General features: G+C 37.7%; 1 protein-coding gene across 1 annotated transcript in view; it reads left to right on the forward strand.

Annotated features, from left to right (window-relative positions):
- The window catches only part of COL25A1 (collagen type XXV alpha 1 chain), a 299,864-nt gene that overhangs the window by 237,487 nt on the left and 44,440 nt on the right, over positions 1–17,937 (forward strand). The window contains exons 15-18 of the mRNA XM_062636654.1: positions 952–996; positions 4,839–4,871; positions 5,031–5,066; positions 8,976–9,020. Coding sequence (XP_062492638.1) covers positions 952–996; positions 4,839–4,871; positions 5,031–5,066; positions 8,976–9,020 — 159 coding nt within the window. The remainder of the gene's footprint in view (positions 1–951; positions 997–4,838; positions 4,872–5,030; positions 5,067–8,975; positions 9,021–17,937) is intronic.

Consider the following 17,937-nt stretch of genomic DNA (forward strand, 5'->3'; position numbering starts at 1 on the left):
TTTTTCTTACTCCTTGGAGTGGCATTCAGTGAAGTTTTTTCAGTCTATGAATCATTCATGAAGGACCTGCTGGAGCAAGTCCAGAGGAGGGCCATGAAGCTGATCAGAGGGCTGAAACGCCTCCCTTATGAAGAGGGACTGAGAGAGTTGTGATTGTTCAGCCTGGAGAAGAGAAGGCTCTGGGGAGATCATACAGCAGCCTTCCAGTAACTGAAAATCTCTAGAGGGAACTTTTGGAAAGGCATGTAGTGACAGGAAAAGGGGAGATAGCTTTAAGACGAAGGAGGGTAGATTTACATTAGACATTAGGAAAGAATTCTTCTCTGTGAGTCTGGTGAGACACTGGAACAGGCTGCCAAGGAAGTTATGGGTTCCCCATCCCTGGCAGTGTTCAGCTGGGCTAGTGGAAGGTGTCCCTGCTTATGTCAGCGGGTTGGGACTAGATGATCTTTAAGGTCCTTTCCAACACAAACCATTGCCATTTTACAGCTTCAGACTCGGAGAGTATATGCCGTAAGTTACTTGAGAGTCCTAATAAACGGTATTGGAATCATGGAACTGTCACCTGAATTTGACTAGATGCATTTAGGTGAATGTCTCTCTTGAAAAAAACAAATGTACTGGTAATTTAAAATGCTGAATCACCATGAAATCATTCCTTCAGTGCTAAACCACAGTGAACTGGGGAAGTCTGTAGACTATACTGACAATATATGTAGTTATTTGATAGTTTGTGGGTTTTTTTGAGGACCTGTGAAAGGGATTACAGCTGTACTGAAGACTGTGTAAGACACAGCAGCTATATAAACCATGCTTCCTGACCAAGTCATAGACAGATTGATTACCTGATTAACAAAATTAGGTTGCTAATCATATTGGAATGCTGAGCCTCCTCTGCATGCTGTGTGCTCACATAAAGTCACTAAAATATAGTATATATTGTAATTACAGGGTGATGCTGGAGAAAATGGACAGAAGGGTGACACAGGAGAAAAGGTATGCTACTTATTAGTAGAGAAGAAAATGTGTTCTTTAGGCATGCTTACAGAACAAGCAGCTAATGAGAGCAATAATCTGATCAAAAGAAAAACACATTTTAAAGGGTTTTTTTAATGATTCTGAGTGATGTAACTGTTCATTTTTATGCAGAGCAGGAAAAATGTCACTGTTCTGTCCAATTAAGCGTAAAATTCTTGACTTTATACAGCAGGAGGTAACTTCCCTTTAAATTGCCAGCTGGACAATTCAGAGTTGAAGATAAAAATGGTTTACTAAATCTTTTTGCCAGATGACATCAGCAATAACCTCACCTAATACTTTGTTAGTTCAAAGTATCAATATGCTGTAGAAGTCACCGAAGACATTGTCCAATTTATTTTACTTGATTTTATGTGTGACTTATGCTGTATCATTGAAAGAAAAAAAAAAGAATTTGAGTTTTCATATGTGCTTTCTTTAACACAAGTGATAGTCTTTAGCAGAGAAGCCTGTGTTGCACAGGAAGAAGGGCGAGTCATAATGATCTCTTCCAGCCATCACTTTGGAGGTCATATGCTTTTAAAAGCATCCAGTTTAGTGACTACACTTGGGTGGAAGAAAAAAGATTTCTTCTTGTACCCCTGTGTGTACAATTGCTTAACCAACTCACATCAGTTCAGTGCAAGGAGAAATTTATGATGGATTTATCAAGCTGGCAAGGAATGCATGCAAATCTCTCAGGTTCTACGGTTTGGGTACAGTAAAGCTATGCTTTCAAGAATGTAAGGTTTTTTGGGGGCATATTCTAAAATCAGCAATTAAAAATAGACATTAGATTTAAGAATAGTCAAGTTATTGGATTCCCAAAGTTTGTTTAAATAATACTTTATCTGCAGTCATGCTTATTAGCCCAGATGAAAGTCTTAAGAACCTTATTAGTTACTTACACAAATTACGCTGGTAACATCATCTCGATCCACTTTTGTATCATTCAAGAATGTAATCTTTTAGCAAGTGTGAGCTTGTTGTTCAAAGAGATAGTCCTGCAACACGTAAATGGGAAGTTCGTAATTTCTCTTGAAAGCCTAGTGCAGCTTCACTTGTCCCTTTTCTACTTTACCGAGAGAGCAAGCTTGCATCCACTAGAATGCTAATACCGTGCTTTAGTCCGCAGTGCACACATATCCTTGCTTGGGATCTTGTTTAAGGAAAAAAAAAGTTCTCTCCTTTCAGTGGGAAATCTCTTCTCCCATGTATAATGCTTTAAATATTTCTGTGTGAGCTTTCAACAGTGAATTTGTGGAATTGCTGTATCTAAAGAAATTTCAATAAACTTGTTGAACTTCATAATGCAGAAGTCTTAGAAACAAAAGGCCCTCTTCTGCTGATAGAGAGTTTCATATAAGTTTCTGAGATAATTTAAGAGACATTAAACTTGGGAAACATATTTGTACTAGTTAACAAGGAGTATGTGTGGGAAAGTGTGGTAGTCATGTAAGTGTTAAAGGAAATTTTTTTCCATATATTTTTTTAATTTGTATTTTTTACTGTGTTGTGACTGTACTTTCTCTACTGAAGTCACAATCATCTTGAGGAGGCAGTTAAACTTATCTTGAGTATAAACCCTAGTATAACAAGGGGTTTAAAATAGCTCAATAGCATTCCTTCTATGTTTTCTACTGGGTGCTTTCTATTGGGCAGGACCGTAACATTAAAAACTGTCTGTTTACTTAAAAGCAGCAGACCAAATTGAGTTCCAGCAAATTTCACAGACAGCTTTATTGATGCATTATGCTTATGCATACCTTCAGTTATTTTGTTTCCACTGCTACAAAACCTGTGTCTTTATTTGGGTAGCTCTAAAATGTTTGGGGCATGTATTGCATTATGGAATTTCACTACCAGATGTAGTTTTTTCCAGCTGAATACTTCTGGGGAGACATGTAAGTCTTATTAAGGCTTAGTTTTTAAAGACTGTTTTTAAGAGAGCTGCTGCATGTATTCAGAGGTAAGGCTAGCATCCATTCAGTTCTCAGGTGTTCAGCCACATACATCTACAAACCTTTCCTGCTCAGTAAACAAGTCATTAATTTTATGTAAATAAATGAAGAGACCATTGCACTAGATCATAATACTACACATATGCTTAGGAAATTTAACTGATACTTCACAAAAGTTAAAAACATTTATTTAAAAGCTTAAATAATGCTTCTGTGAGATAAATAGTAAATTTTCACTTATATTTTGAGAGAGAGGTACAAGCTGACAAGTGTCAGATTTGGCTTAGGAATGGGTTCCTCTTTGTGGAATTAATATAGCTTTGTTTTCTGAACTGTTGTACCTAGTGGCTTTCAGAAATACAAACTTGGGTGCCTACATCTTGACCTGTGACTTAAGAAAGAAACCATTTCAGCTGAATTGTCCTACTTCTAGTGCCAGACTTGAGTTCTTGCTTCAACTCTTCTACTGTAGCCTTGATCTCTAGAAACTACCAAGCATCTTCCTTCTGTGTGCATGTTCCCTTGTTAACGTTTCTTCATTTCCAAACTGTCTGACTCATCAGAGAATTGAAAACATGCTGTACAATAATTTTTTCTTTAATCCCATATTAATTTTGATTCTTGCAGGTAGGTGGAAACTTTTTGTCCTACCTTCCCCATATCCACCATTACCCTTCAAAATGTTTAACTTGTGAATGTCTCTTACCAGTTGCTTTACCACTTCACAGTTATAAAAAGTCCTTGAGGTTTTCTACACACTTCTAAGTGATACCAGCAGTATCAGTCATGTATGTCTATGAAAATGAGGCAGCTCAGGTTTCTAGACATGAAAACTGTGTCATTCACGGAACATTTTCTAGCAGCTTCACTGTTACTTTCAGTGAAAAATCTAAATTTATTTTGCATAACAAATAATGAGACAGTTCTTCAAATAGAAGCACTTCAGCCGTCTTCAACAGATTGTAGGTTGACTAGCAAATTATTGTTTGGGTTTTTTTCATTTCTGTTTGGTGTGTCATTTAAGCAAAAAATGCAGCCAAGTATGTGTGCACAAGAATTGTAAAGATCTTGTGACAGTCGTACAAAACTCTGAGCTAAAAGCTTCTTGACCAGGTCACTCTCTGATCCTCTGCCCTTGTTCATATCAATGCCTATCAAACCCAGTCAACCCAGTAAAACACAGGTGAATCTTTCTGAATATTGTATGTCTCCTCATAAGAGACCTTTCCTGAATACATAAATTACTATAGCTCTCTCATCTGTGAAGTATAACACTTTACTGCATTAAACTATCAGTTTAAATATGTTGAATTGCTGAGGAAATAGGGCTATGACTTGTCCTGATGGGGATAAACACATAGGTCACTGAGGTTTTTTCCCAAGGTGAACCTTCAATAGCACAAAAAGCTTTGTCAGTTGAGACCTGACACTTGCCATCTGTAGGGTTAGGTCAAAAGATTGCTCATATTCTTTGTAAATGGCAGTAAGTGATTTTTAATGGATATCAGCAATTTAGAGATGTCGAAGTATGTCCCTTCCTCTGGCTTTATGAAGCACATTTATACAAAATCTGCAATTATATAATCTACATTAGTAGCTGTGAAATTTGAGGATAACTGTTATGATGTTTGGATGAATGAAACAAAAATCTCTCTACATATTCTCAAAAACAATTCTGTTCCTTTTCTGAGCCACACCGATTTAATTCATTGGGTAAATTCCTATGTAGCAGCACAGAGAACAGGCAATCTTGCTATATAGTTATTTTTCTATATAATCTTCCTATACTCTTGCATGTTTTCTTACATATTTTTCTTGACAAGCTGTATATATAATTATTCCTTGTGAATTTTCTATCAGGGTGACCCTGGTTCTTCTGCTGCAGGAATTAAGGTAATTTGGTTTTAAAGCAGTCTTATAGGGACAAGAGGGGTGGTTGGTCTGTGTTAATCTGTAGTGTCACAGACATTTCAAGTACCGTTAATGTTATGCTTTTCTCTAGCTCTATTTTTAATTCATCTTATCAGATCTTATATCTTTCATCTCTTTTAGGGTGAACCTGGTGAATCTGGAAGACCTGGACAAAAGGTATTAGTTGGAAATGTTCAGTTTTCCTCTTCTTCTCTTGGATTTGTGAATAAATGATGTTACACAGATGTTACCACTGGTACTTATCTGCACTAGGGTGAGACCAAGGCAGTACAGTTTAACAGCTGTAAGCATTTGGTGTGTGATTGTTTTGTATTTTTTAAAAGTACAGGAATGATTATACTAATAAAGATGAAAAGCAATATTAGACTAACTCACCTCCCCTTCTAGCCACATCACACTTGCGTTGAAAGCTTACCCAATTGCAGCTGGGAAGACTAACAAAGAATATGAGTAATCACAAGTTAACCCTGCATGTTTGACTGAATATTAACCTTCAGACTGTGGTGCATTATGACGTCTCACTAGGAAGAAAATAAATATTGACTAGAATTCCCTTCACATATACCTGTAAGGGGAATCAAACTGTCAGAGGCACACAATGTGTTTGGAAGGATATAGACCAGGTGACGCCATTCTGTGCTTCCTTCCAGGGGCAGAAATTCCCCTGGGTGCTATGTACCTGAGGCTGCTTTTGCGAGTAGAGGTCCAGAAGGAGCTATAATGACTCCACATGAGGCACTCTGAGGCTGGGGAATTTCCTCTTTGAATCTATAGTACATCAAAAACAGTACATGCTGTTCCTTCAGCTGCCATTCATGAGAGTAGGAGGCAGGTCCTGCTGGGAGAGCTGATGAAAGGGCAAAGAGGAGAGACAATGGGGGAACCAGATTTTTGTTTTGCAGTACTTGGTTTTCGTCAGAAGCCTTCGACACCATTTTTGCCTCTTATAACATTGAAAATTACCTACTGTTGCCAGAGTGGAGCAGAGTTCATCTGCCAGTTAAGCTAGCAGGTATTCCAGACAGATAGCCAAGAGCTAAAATTCTATATAGCGAGTGGCAGTACAACTGTTTTCCAATACTTGAGGTCTTTTGGTGACTAAGCAAAACCCCAAAATATATAAAAAACTAAAACAAATATAAAATAAAATTAAATGTTAAGTCTTTTTGTTTGAGAAATTATGACTGTCACTAATTATAAGACTAAACAAAGGTTATTGTGGTTGTAAATTAAGTGCTTTAGTAAAATGCAGTTTTAGTTAGGAAAGGTAATCAAAGTAGTTTAAAGCTATTGAATCCACAAAATCATTCAGTGCGTGCATTCTGCAGTGTATGCTTTTCTTGGGGAATAAACTAGAAAATGCGTTTAGGAGCCCGTTAAGATTCATATCCTCATTAGCTGCTGTGGAGGCAAAACTAGTGGTGATTTATCAGCAGGCACCTGGATCTCAGTCCCCAGGTACTCAGGTTTGATCTCATTTAGGTAACAGATAAGTGAGAGGTACGCAGTTCAGATGTCCTATAGTCTCAGCTTGTTATTCGCACCAAAGGGGGCTTAACGTATTCTTTCCCCTTCACCTCAAAAGCTTCCAGTGTGCCACACAGGTCCCAGCCCAAACAGCAGCCACAGTAATGCGCTCATTCAGAGTGCCTCCTCCAGCCAGGTGCCCCTTGTCTGCTGTTGCCCCCTGCTTAGCAGGTACCCATTCACCCACCAAAGGTTTTGGGGAACCCTTTTTCCAACTGGAGATGTGCCTCTACCCTCTAAGTCTCCACAATAGTTTTCCCCCTACCATGTCCCACTCCGATTTCCTGCTGGTGTCTTCCTTCCTTCCTTATATTTAACTTCTTCCTCTTCTTCCAGTTATTCCTTACCCATCTCCTAAGGACAGGTAAATATTGAGCTGCCCACCTAAATAGTATTTACTTGAAATGTGACAGTATTTCAGTGGCCTGACAAGCCTGTTGTGTGCCATATATATTGCAGAGGTGACAGAACAACCTGCCCTGCCAACCCGAGCATTATAAGATGGAGATAGTGTACAGCCTTGGTTTCTTTAAAAATCATTTTCTCATAAATCATACTTAATTTTTTTGTATCAAGAAAGGTCCAGAAAAGTAAGTATTACGCATTCTTCTGCAAGAAGAATTTAGCATTAGCAATTTCAATGTTTCACATTTTTTAAAGTTATCTTTGAGGGGCATTTTAATTGGTTTTGATTACTGTAATTCTGAGCTGGCCTTGGTGGTTCCTTTCTGCTTGTTACATGTGGGTCTATGAGAGTTATCTCTGTCCCAACACTAAACAGTGACCTACTGCAGCAATAGCGATAGATTATCAGTTATAATTATTCAAATGCTGTTCTTACAAGTGAAATTTAGTACTTCCACACTTAGATGAGAAAAGGTCACAGTAGTAGTGTTGTATGTATGGCTACTCAAGTAAGAAACTGCAAGACAGAGAAGTAAGGTTTTGGAACTAGCATTTTGTCAGGAATGAGTGCAATGGAGGCTTTGTAAAGGATTATTGTTTTGCAAGAGTAGCAACACATATTCTGCTTTAGAAAGTTGGGCAACGTACCCAAAAATACTAGTATCTATCTGTTGAAAATGGTGTCCTAGCCTCTGTTCGTTCATCTGATGTTATAGTTAATATTTTGAGACTGGAATATTTCCTGTGTTTTTAGGCAATGTGAACAGTTAAAATTCTGGAGTAAGTAAAATGGGCAAAGAAGCTGTTATTAGATCCTTGTATAACATTTAAAAATCACTCAATTTGGTAAAGCAATTTGCAGACCCCTTGTTGTGTTCTTCAGTTTGTGGCAGAATATAATTTTGTTAGTAGCCCTACAAGTCTATTTAATATTAATGCCTCGAAGAAGTGTCTCTGGGTACTGATAAATATCTATGTTGTGCATGTATGTGTTCATATTTGTGTATGTATACATGTGTATACGTGAGTGTATGACTGTATGTATATGCCTATGCATACACATAAAATATTTAAACAGCACAATCTGGATGAATCAGCCCAAACCACAGAGTTGAAATCTGGATTTCTATAATGCTCAGCAGCGTACAAAATCTGGAATATAGTTCAACTCATTCTGAAGGTAAAAGCTGGTTTCAGAGTTCAGACCTGAGCTTCCAGAAAGTTCAGGGAATATTCAGATCCAAGCTGCTGGTTAGAATCCATCTCTGTATTAAAATAAAACCTCCAGACTTTAAAATAATGTTTTCTTCATGTTATTGCTATTTTTTTTTTTTCTATTCATCGTCTTTATTTCCCTGGACAACGTCTTTCCATTTAGCTGATATCTCAAAATGACCATTTGTGCAAATGTTGTCATTCTTTTTTTAGACTAATATCCACTTCATTTCAAAATTAATACATTCAGTTTTCAATTCCTGTTACAAAATAACCCTTGCAAATGCAGCACTATAAGTCTTTTCATTGCAATTTTAAACAAGCAAGGTTCTTCTGGGTAAAGTAATAGAAGATTACATTCCCATTATCCTTCATGACACCATGTATATTTACAGATAAATAGCAAGCACTGAAATGATGCTACAGATAGCTCCATAAGAATGGTGGCCCAGTTATAATTAGGTAGTCCTGCTTGAGCTGCACAATTTAAACCAAGCTTTTCTTAATTGCTCTGTAGCTAAACCAGACAGTTACACAGCACAATATCTAGCTCAGAGTTGAAAACTGAACAGAATTAAACATCTGTCTGCTGAAATGGCAGCATGTAAAATGAACCATTGCTGCTTTTTAATTCTGTTTTGGTGAAGGCTAATGTGAATTCATTTTTGACTCTTCTGATCTGGATTTTCAACCTGGGTGTCATCTTCAGATCCAAGGTTCCCAGAAGTTATTTAAGCTCTTAACATGACTTTTACTAATTGTAAATTTAAGTCATTCATTTTGCAAATATCAGTCCGGCTTGAACTGGCTAGCAGTCATCTATGCTTTTTTATCTTGCTGCAGAATATATAGGGGTGTTCACTGGATAGTGATTATAACTGAATACTGTCTGTAATATTATGTAATTTTCCTGTATAGGGTGAACCAGGTCTTCCTGGGCTTCCTGGACTCCCTGGGATAAAGGTAAATAAATTGTAGTCTCTTGTACTGGGGAGGGGACACCACAAAGGGGGAGACTACAAGAATGTGGCTAAAATGGACTTGCTGTACCTGTGCTGTATCTTCTTCTGTCTCTGGTATTGAACTGGGGATTATCACAAAATGGTTTCACATGGAAAATCAGCCAAGTGTCTGTAGACAAGCAGTATATCATACAATAAAATGTGGAGTGTTTCATTCCAGTGCTTTAAAAAATAATCTGATATGGTAGGGTTTTTTATACTTTAATGGAAGAGGCTTGTTATTAAAGCTTTACTTGGTTTCCACTTTGGTGTGTGCTTTCCAGTAGCAATAGTCTACTGACTTTACTGAGCCTCCAGACAGAGAACTGCGTTAATTATACACAGGCTGTGGAGAGCTGGCTCTGTCAACAGACATACTCTGTGCTCCATTACACAGCAGTGATTTCCACTGACAAGTCAAAATGTTGTAATAAGATTCTATTAGTTACAATCCCTGACCTAATACCTGGTTTAGTCCCTGCCTTCCGGTTTGTCTAGGATCTTTAGGTTAGTTGATACAAAATACATGTGGTTGGTCTAGTTCTAGCATAAGTGGTTGCACTGGGAATTGTAGATGCTTGCACAATTTGAGCTAGTAACCGTATAATGCTGCAGAAACTGAGTGGAATCACATATCCTGAGTGAATGCAGATTATAGTGGTTGCTTCTCTTTTGTAGCAAAGACTGTGCTTTCAGAAAACAAAATCTCTTTGAAACTTTTTCTTTGCATTCAATCATGGGCCTGTGGATACCTCAGGAGATGGTTTATATCATTTCTCCAGTGACAAGGGGCCAAACTCTTGTCCATTTTGGTAGCATTTAGGATTTCTCTCATGGAATGTAACATTTGCAGTGTTTTTCTCAAGGGACCTGTGAATTGCCACAGCACTGAAGCATGGAGTCCCTTCTGTGTTACTGGTGATTTATGGGAAGAATTGAATGTGCATATTAAAGTTTGTCTGTTGTAATACCTGAAAATATAGTTCCCAGGGAGTTTGCTCATTTTCCATGAGAATAAACCCTATATTGACTAGTGAAGATCATGTAGGAGCTGTCCTTTGTGTGATGAAACTCTTTTTATAAGGACCTCTGACAGCAATCCCTATTCTGTTTTCTTTAACAGCGATCTAAGAGGTAGCTCAGTAGGAGGTCAGTGTCAGCATCTTGGGGGCACTTGCCAAAACCAGCTGGAGTTACAGCTGGTCTTTGGGGATTCCATGTTCATGCAGATCATGCATGTCCATGCCTATCATCAGCAAGTAAATAGAAAAGCCTAAATCTGAGTCTCTGCTCTGGGAAACTTACTGCTGTTAAGCTTTACTTGTTAGTGGTAAGAATGGCTCAGAAGGGCAGCTTTCAGATTCACCTGAAAGGCAAGTGAAAAATGGATGAAATGTGGGAGTTTTGCCCAGTGAAAGTTTGTTTCAGAATTCAGTGGATACAGTGGAAAAACAGTACAGTTGCCTGCAGAATAAAATGGAATAATATGGTCAAATATTAATTCTTTTAGGAGAATGTTAGCTTCTATTAAAAATCTAGGCCAGAGGGAGACTAGTGGCAGTTCAGTGAAGAAATTCCATCTAGTGCAGTTCTGAATTGAAGTGGCTAGGTACACCCTAGATGGTGACATTCAAGCTAGTAGAATGTGCATAGGAGAGAGCAAAACCAGATCTGGTTACATCAAACTTGCAGAATGGGTGCTGTTTTGATTCAAGGCATCTGTAAACTCTTTTTAATTAATGAATCTATTGAAAAAAGCCTACATTTTTCTGTCTCAGAGACTACATCTATGGCCCGAGAAGTCATAGGAGAAACCAGCGAATAGCTGGCATTAGGAATATGGGCAGTTATTGGCAAAGTAAAAGCAGTAGTTTTGCACCATTTCTCACTCTCTGTTTGAGCGAAGAATGATGTATCACCATGGTAAAATCATCTATCAATTTCCAAGAACAACCTCAGTGATATCTTATGGCAAAACAGATTCCAGTGAAGTGACGTTGATTGAAAGCTACTTTGAGACAGTGACTGGATGAGAAATTTAAGCATGGAGGAAATCAAATTGTCTGGACTTGCAATCTCTTGGTGTTATCATGGTATTACTGCACAAAGCTGAAAGCAATAACTCTTTATTTTCCTGATTATTCCTTGTTGCATGTTGCATTCTTCTCAGGGCTTCTGGGGTCTGTTTACTTCAGGACTTCATAAAACTCTTTAAAATATGTGTTTGCTATTCTATCTTAACAGTGATATGCAGTGATGGCATAATGCAACAGATATAGTACAGACCTTGCACAGTGTCATCACAACATCTAGGAACTTGTTACATCATGTAAGAAGTTTCCATAAGCAAAGTTTTTTTCTAAGACTTTAGTGGATTTCAGAGTTCTCATGAATTTGCATGCCAGCACAGTAGCTGTCAGCAGGGATTTTGCAGGCTATTTCCAAACTTTGTGAGATGGACATCTGGCAACTCAAGCAAAGCGCTAGTGGGAACATATAGGAGAAAGTGATGGGGTTCAATACAAGGCAGTGGCCATTAATCTCTTTCCCAGTAAGAAAAGCACTTTACGGTTCTCAGCACACTTTTGATCTTTCTTCCATCTTATATAATTGGAATCACAGAACGTTCACTAAATTTGTGCCTATGATGATCTAGAAATTAACACATTCTATTTGTTTTCTGCCTTTTGCCCTGAGTTATTGGTAAAACACATTTCCTAAGCCGGTTTTAAAGATTATCCCAAGATGGCTAAAATGCATCAGTTCCTATAGATGAATAGATGTAGCCGTGTTCAACCGGCCAAGTATTCAAGGAATTAGGACAATATATGTTCTAGGAATTAGGTATATAAATAGCAAAAGTTCATATCCATTTGATATAGAGTAACTCAAATCACACAGCTGATTTTGGATGAACATTGTCTGAGGATCATGTTTACAGAGCTTTTGTGTTCTAAATAGCTTTGGAATTGTTGGATGTTGATGGACTGATATGTTCAGGTATCTTCTAGACAGATGAGAAGAAAGAGGTGAGAGAAGACTGTGTTTTCTGATTTTGAAAGAATTTCCTTTAGTGTCTTCTAGTACTTCCATGTAAAGAAATGTAGGATACAGGGATATTCTACACATAGGAAACTCTTCAATGTAGTTCTAGTCTTCAATATTTACCCTTTTATTACTCTGTAAGGAACTGTAAGTCTCCTTTTCTTTAAATCTACTAGTTGAACTACAAATTTGCTTGCTTCTGAATTAATCTCTCTCAGTGTCAGGCTGTATTAGTAAATGTTTTAGGAAACTGTGCACATACATAGCACTCTCTAAAAATGCTAAAACAGCCTGTGAAAACATGAATGCTATGGCAGGCAGTGGACCATATCTTTCCAGGTACATCTCAGCTTCCTTCTCATGGTTGGAGAAGCTTTCTAAGACTTCCAGGCAAGTATGCTTGAATGTGTAGACAAACTACTTAAGGGATTAATAAATACTAATCATTGGGAAAGTTTCAGCTCCTTATAATGCCATTCCAATTAATTAATCACTGTTCCCAGGAACCTGTTAGAGCTTGGTTGAATATGATACTGGAGTCTGAATGAACAGCAACATTGGATGCACATGCAAGTATCATATCTGAATTCAGAGTATGCAGCAGGGTCTTTCATTACTTACTTTTCTAGACCTATTCACCATGCACATGCGGATGTTTTGGGAGTTCTTCCTGATCTTTTTCGTTCTCTCCTCATTGTCAGTTGGTGCCATGGAGGAAACACAAGTGCAGTCAGTTATTTCTAAGACAGTGATGAAGCTGTCTGTGACATACTGGAGAAATGTTTCTCAAGCACCTGTTGCTGTTTAGGAATGGCTGGAAACTTAATGATCCCCTGAATGTTCCACCATGTCACTTGGGAAGTGAGCAAGGCACCTAAACACAGGCTATTAACTCATCGCTCTGATATCTCCCAACTGACGCCAAGCAGACACAGAATACTTTCTATGAAACACTAACTTCATCTATCTGTTTTATCTCTTAACTTTCATAGGATGATATGTACACAGCAGCACTCACTTACTGTGATGGAAGTCATGCGTACTCTTACTCATTGTAATGTCAGACATCTCTCAAATCCATTGCGTGTTGCATTTTCTGTCATTTGGGCAGTACAGTCCTCAGTTTCATCAGTGTAGTGGGAAGCCTTCACAGAACACTCGTTTCCCCTCAGTAGCAGCACTTTATACAGGATCTTGTTTTTCTTTAGCATTTCTGGCATTTCTCCTGTTTTTAAAACAAATACTGAAACAAAGCTTGTGTGGTTTATTCCATTGTGTCCATGAAAACTGCTGTTGAATGATTTGGCATGAGAAAAGAAAGGCTGCTTATCCCTTCTACTTTCAGTAGGGAAATTTTTCTGTGTTTTTCAATCCAGTGGAACTGGCTGCTTCAATAGATTTGCCAGTATGCAGCATCTTGCATCTTTTTATACAATTGCTTTGGATTGACTTCCCTGGAGCTGTGCCTGAGCAAGGTTTTAGAAGAACCCGGATAAAGATATAGGAATTTGGTTTTTTTCAGGTTTGTTTTTTTTTAAAGCAAAAGCAATTCTAATTTTCATGTGTTATTTTTCTTTTTCTGTTCATATTCAAAGATCTGATCCAGTGACTTTCCTAATTTTGTGTAAAGACTGAAAAACTTGCTGCTCCACAGAACTTATATTTTTAGCTCTAGAAGAGTCGATGCTCCTTTCATTTAGTGAGTTCTGCAGGAAAAGAAAACTCACAGAGAAAATGTGACTGAATTTTCAAGCTGGATGCTTAGAACTTAGTATCCTATTTAAACTCTCTTAGAAAAGCAAGCGATTGCTGTTTAAGCTCATGTGTTTAGATGTTACTCTTCTCATCTGGTAGTAAAATGAAAGGAAATCTGAAAGAAATGGTAGTTCCAAGCATTTCATTTTGGAGTCAATGCAATTTACCACTTATAGGAAAGTTCTTTGAACTCCCTTTTTTTCTCCAAGGCTTCTTATGAAGGCTGAGTGCATTTTCCTAATGCATTTTTCCTTTTCCATATTTCCACTCTTCTTGTTTTCCTTCCTTATTAGTGATTGTTTCCAGGAAACCTGCAGAGCCTGTATGTCTCTTTCAGTTTATTCAAGGCCTCTTATTTTCTGGTCCAGGCTTCACTTCATCTTTATCCTAAAGGTCACCACACTCAGAACTCTTTTTAGCCTGAACTAGGAGCTGGATGAGCTGACCTTGTGACAGGCATCTCCAGATCCTGGATATAGAGGTAGGCTAAGCATGTCCACTGCAGCAACTAAAACTTGTAGGAATTCAGATTCAAACCCTGCTTCATAGAACTTAGGTTTCTCCCTGATATGCATTTGTCTTAGCTGATACATTTTGAAATATACAAGGGTGAACTGATTTCTAACCTTTCACTGCTCACATAGAGTGTTCTTAAGAGTGGGTCATCTGTCTGAGCAGAGGAAAATGTGCAGTGTTGTATAGGTCAGATACTGAAAAGTAGACTATAAGGATGCATGTTCTGTGTGAAAAAGGGAACTGATCTAAAAGAGTAGGACTTAGTACCTATATTTGAAGGGCTAGTTTTCAGAAGTATCTCAATGCATGGGTAGGTAAAACATAAAATTAAAAAATTTACACAACTGTGCCATTAATTTTCATTATTTACTTCCTAAAGTACATATACAAATTTATATGTCTGTATGTATATAGCTGCATATCTTGCTTTGTTCATCCACTCCTATCTGTCTGGTTTCCATATGTTATGGAAGTAATCACTTGCATACAGTAGACATGTAATTTCCTAGAACTAATTTAGAGAATCGAGGCCAGAAAATTAAATCATCATTAACATTGTATGGTATGCATGTGTCAGGAGTGTTTACTGGGGCATTCTTTGAGATATATGCGGTTCTTATTAACCCATCAGAAACTACCATGAAAGCTCTCATTTACTTTCCTGGAAAGGCTAAAACATAAGTAACTGAAAAACAAGACTTTTTTCCTCTAAAGATATGACTAATTGGAAGACTGAGCTTATAAGGATTTATTTCACAGAATCTGTTTTATGGCATAGTTTAATTTTTTTTGTTAAAAAAGAATAAATCAAACAAAATCACAAATTTTTAAAACAGCTGAATGAGAGTTAAATATTCTGCTGTATTCAGAAATCAAGAAAATCTGTACTCTGAATTTCAGTAATCTGAAAGTATTACTTTACCTTTCAGAGCAGCAACAAAAATTCCTTAGATTCATCATCTGTTTCCTATAGAAAACAATTTGGGACCATACTTTTCATAATATAGCAGTTATTTGCAATTATTTGCAGCCATTGCAAATAATTGAAAATGGAGTGCTTATTACAACAAGTGTTTTTATTCTAATCCTGAAATCTACAGTGACTTGAATTATAATTAACCTTTGAGCAAGAAGTCCGTGATATGACTAATCTATGCAGAATTAATCAGAATTATTACTGGTTCTGTTAACACCCTTCCAAAGAAACATATTTTCTAAGCAAGCAGAATTTAAAAGCGATGAGAAAATTAGGATCACTAAAAAGCAATAAAGGTACAAAGTAGGGCTCATTGTGAAGCTCCAGGGTGTTAGCAAGGTTGTAAGGTTTTACTTCTCTAACTCTAAATGAATCATAAAGGCTAAACATGCATTTGGAAATTCTAAACCTGAATTATTTTTCTAAGTTTAGGGACTGATTAGGGATTAAAGATATTGTTTCAAATGCGATGAGTGAGCCAGACAACCTGTTTTAACTGGCCATTTCTGGAGCCAATTCTGAAGGGGTATGAAAAGTCTTAACAAAGACCATATAAAACAGGGTTAGGGTTTGTTTTTTTTAGCAGATTTCATTTTACTCTGCTCATTTCCTTCTTATGAGCTGAATACTGTAGTCCTCCCAAGAACAAAATTCCCATGGACATCAGGCTATATGTGAAGTCCTTCTAATGCCCTTCACAGTGAGAATGTATAATGGGCAGTCCTCTCTGACTTGTATAGTCTAAAGCTAGCCGAGTTTCTTCGAACTTGCTTCACTGAAACTGAGTGCCACAGATGCAGGCAGGGCACGAGCAAGTGTGGCTTCATTAATTGTCATGGATTGTTCTGTTCCAGACTCCTGAGAATTTGGCTCTCACTCCATTGCAGAATGGAAAAGTCACAGTATTTTGGTTAGATAGCAATCTCAGAAAATAAGTCTGAGGCAGCAGATGACAAATTCTGGAGAATCAACACAGACACCAGTGAACAAAATTAAAATTATTATAACTTCATAGTTCTCCAAATTGCCTTGCATCTGGGTTTTAGGGATTTTTTGCTAGCTCTTCTGTATGTCTCTACCTTCGCAGGATTCTTTCAGTGGAGTCAGGCAAGGATAGGGCATTGTACTTGCAGATGGGTAAATCAGAGTAACATGTAAGACAAGCATACCGTAGTCACTTCATGTGATTAAAATTGGGACCTTTCCATGTCAGAAGGGACAGTTTGGGCTTTCCCAAGGTCTGTGGCTCTTGAGGAGTTTGCAGCTAGACTCGTGGCAGATGCAGGAATTTTTGTAGGTCCTCCAGGCCAGCAGGCAGGAGTTTTGAAGCTCCAAGCCTGCCTCAAAGTTGTGTGTTGGAACGTGTCAGGGTTTTCCCCAAGCCCACAAAGCTAGGTTTCCCGTATATGGAAACTGTGGGGTGGACCTACACTAGCAAAATCCTCCATAGAAATTCTGATGCTTTGGCATGGTTTGCCAACCCAGAGGTGGGCCTGCAGGAATCCTGGCCTTGGCATGACTGGACTCATAAGTGAATAGCAGGGAAAGGTGTGCATGTCCTAGTTCCATGGCAGATCTGCCAGTCAGCCCTGAAAGAAAAAAACTGCTATGGTCCCAGCACTGGAGCAGATATTAAATAAAGTGTTTTGGGACCAATGAACTAATAAAGGTGAGAGTTTCTTATCTAAAGCACTAGATAAGGGTAAGGATTGAAATGGCATTGTTCCTTGCAAATTCATGTTCAAAAGATTGTTGTAGTCTCATTTCTATAGCATAAAAGAAAATAACGAAGTAATCCGATGCAGAAGGAAAATACTAAGATGGCAGTGAGTCTTAAAAAAAAAAAAAGTTAAGAATGTTAAGGGCTTTTGCACAGTTTATATTGATAAGGGGAATAACTGGTTCACATGGTTTTGGGTTTTAGCAACAATAACATGTTTTATCAGTGACTTCAAACATTTTTCTTTATAAAAGTAGGATAGTGATTTCAGGAATGGAAGCAACTTTATTTCAATGTTATAGAAAAGTCAATGGTTTGGGCACTTTTCTGCAGCACAGATTTTCTTTTGGGGCAAACATTGATATGGACGGGAAAATTTGTTATATTCATTAGAAGAATAATTATAGAAAGAAGAGCCTTCTGTGGGAAAACAGTGTATCCAATAACTGCTGTTCTCTATGACTGCTTGAATAAGCATAGAGCTGTGTGTTTCAGGCACTGGAAGTGGACTGGGCCTGTATAAGAGCAAAGTTTCAAATAATTTCATTGTTGTGTGTCTCAGCTCTGCGATGAAGGCAAATTCCAACCGAATACTTTATCAGAACTCCATTGCTAATAAACACTTGCCAAATTAGCAGTGTTAAAAAATGGCTATTACAAAGTGGATTTCAACTGTTTTGCATTTTTTAAGCAAAAGTCCAAGTTTTAGCCAATTACAGATTATATAAAAGCCAAAAGAAGACATTCAGCAGTGTCTTAGGTTAACTTCTAATAGCAAAGTTAGCCTCTGTCTCAGCCCATAAAGGCTTTAATCACCATGAAGGCCAGCTGTTAATATGTCTAGATAATAATCCTCACAAAAATTTG

The sequence above is a fragment of the Pezoporus occidentalis genome, unplaced genomic scaffold, assembly GCF_034315485.1.
Source record: "Pezoporus occidentalis ecotype Australia unplaced genomic scaffold, CSIRO_AGI_Poc_V1 ctg49, whole genome shotgun sequence".
Lineage (NCBI taxonomy): Eukaryota > Metazoa > Chordata > Aves > Psittaciformes > Psittacidae > Pezoporus > Pezoporus occidentalis.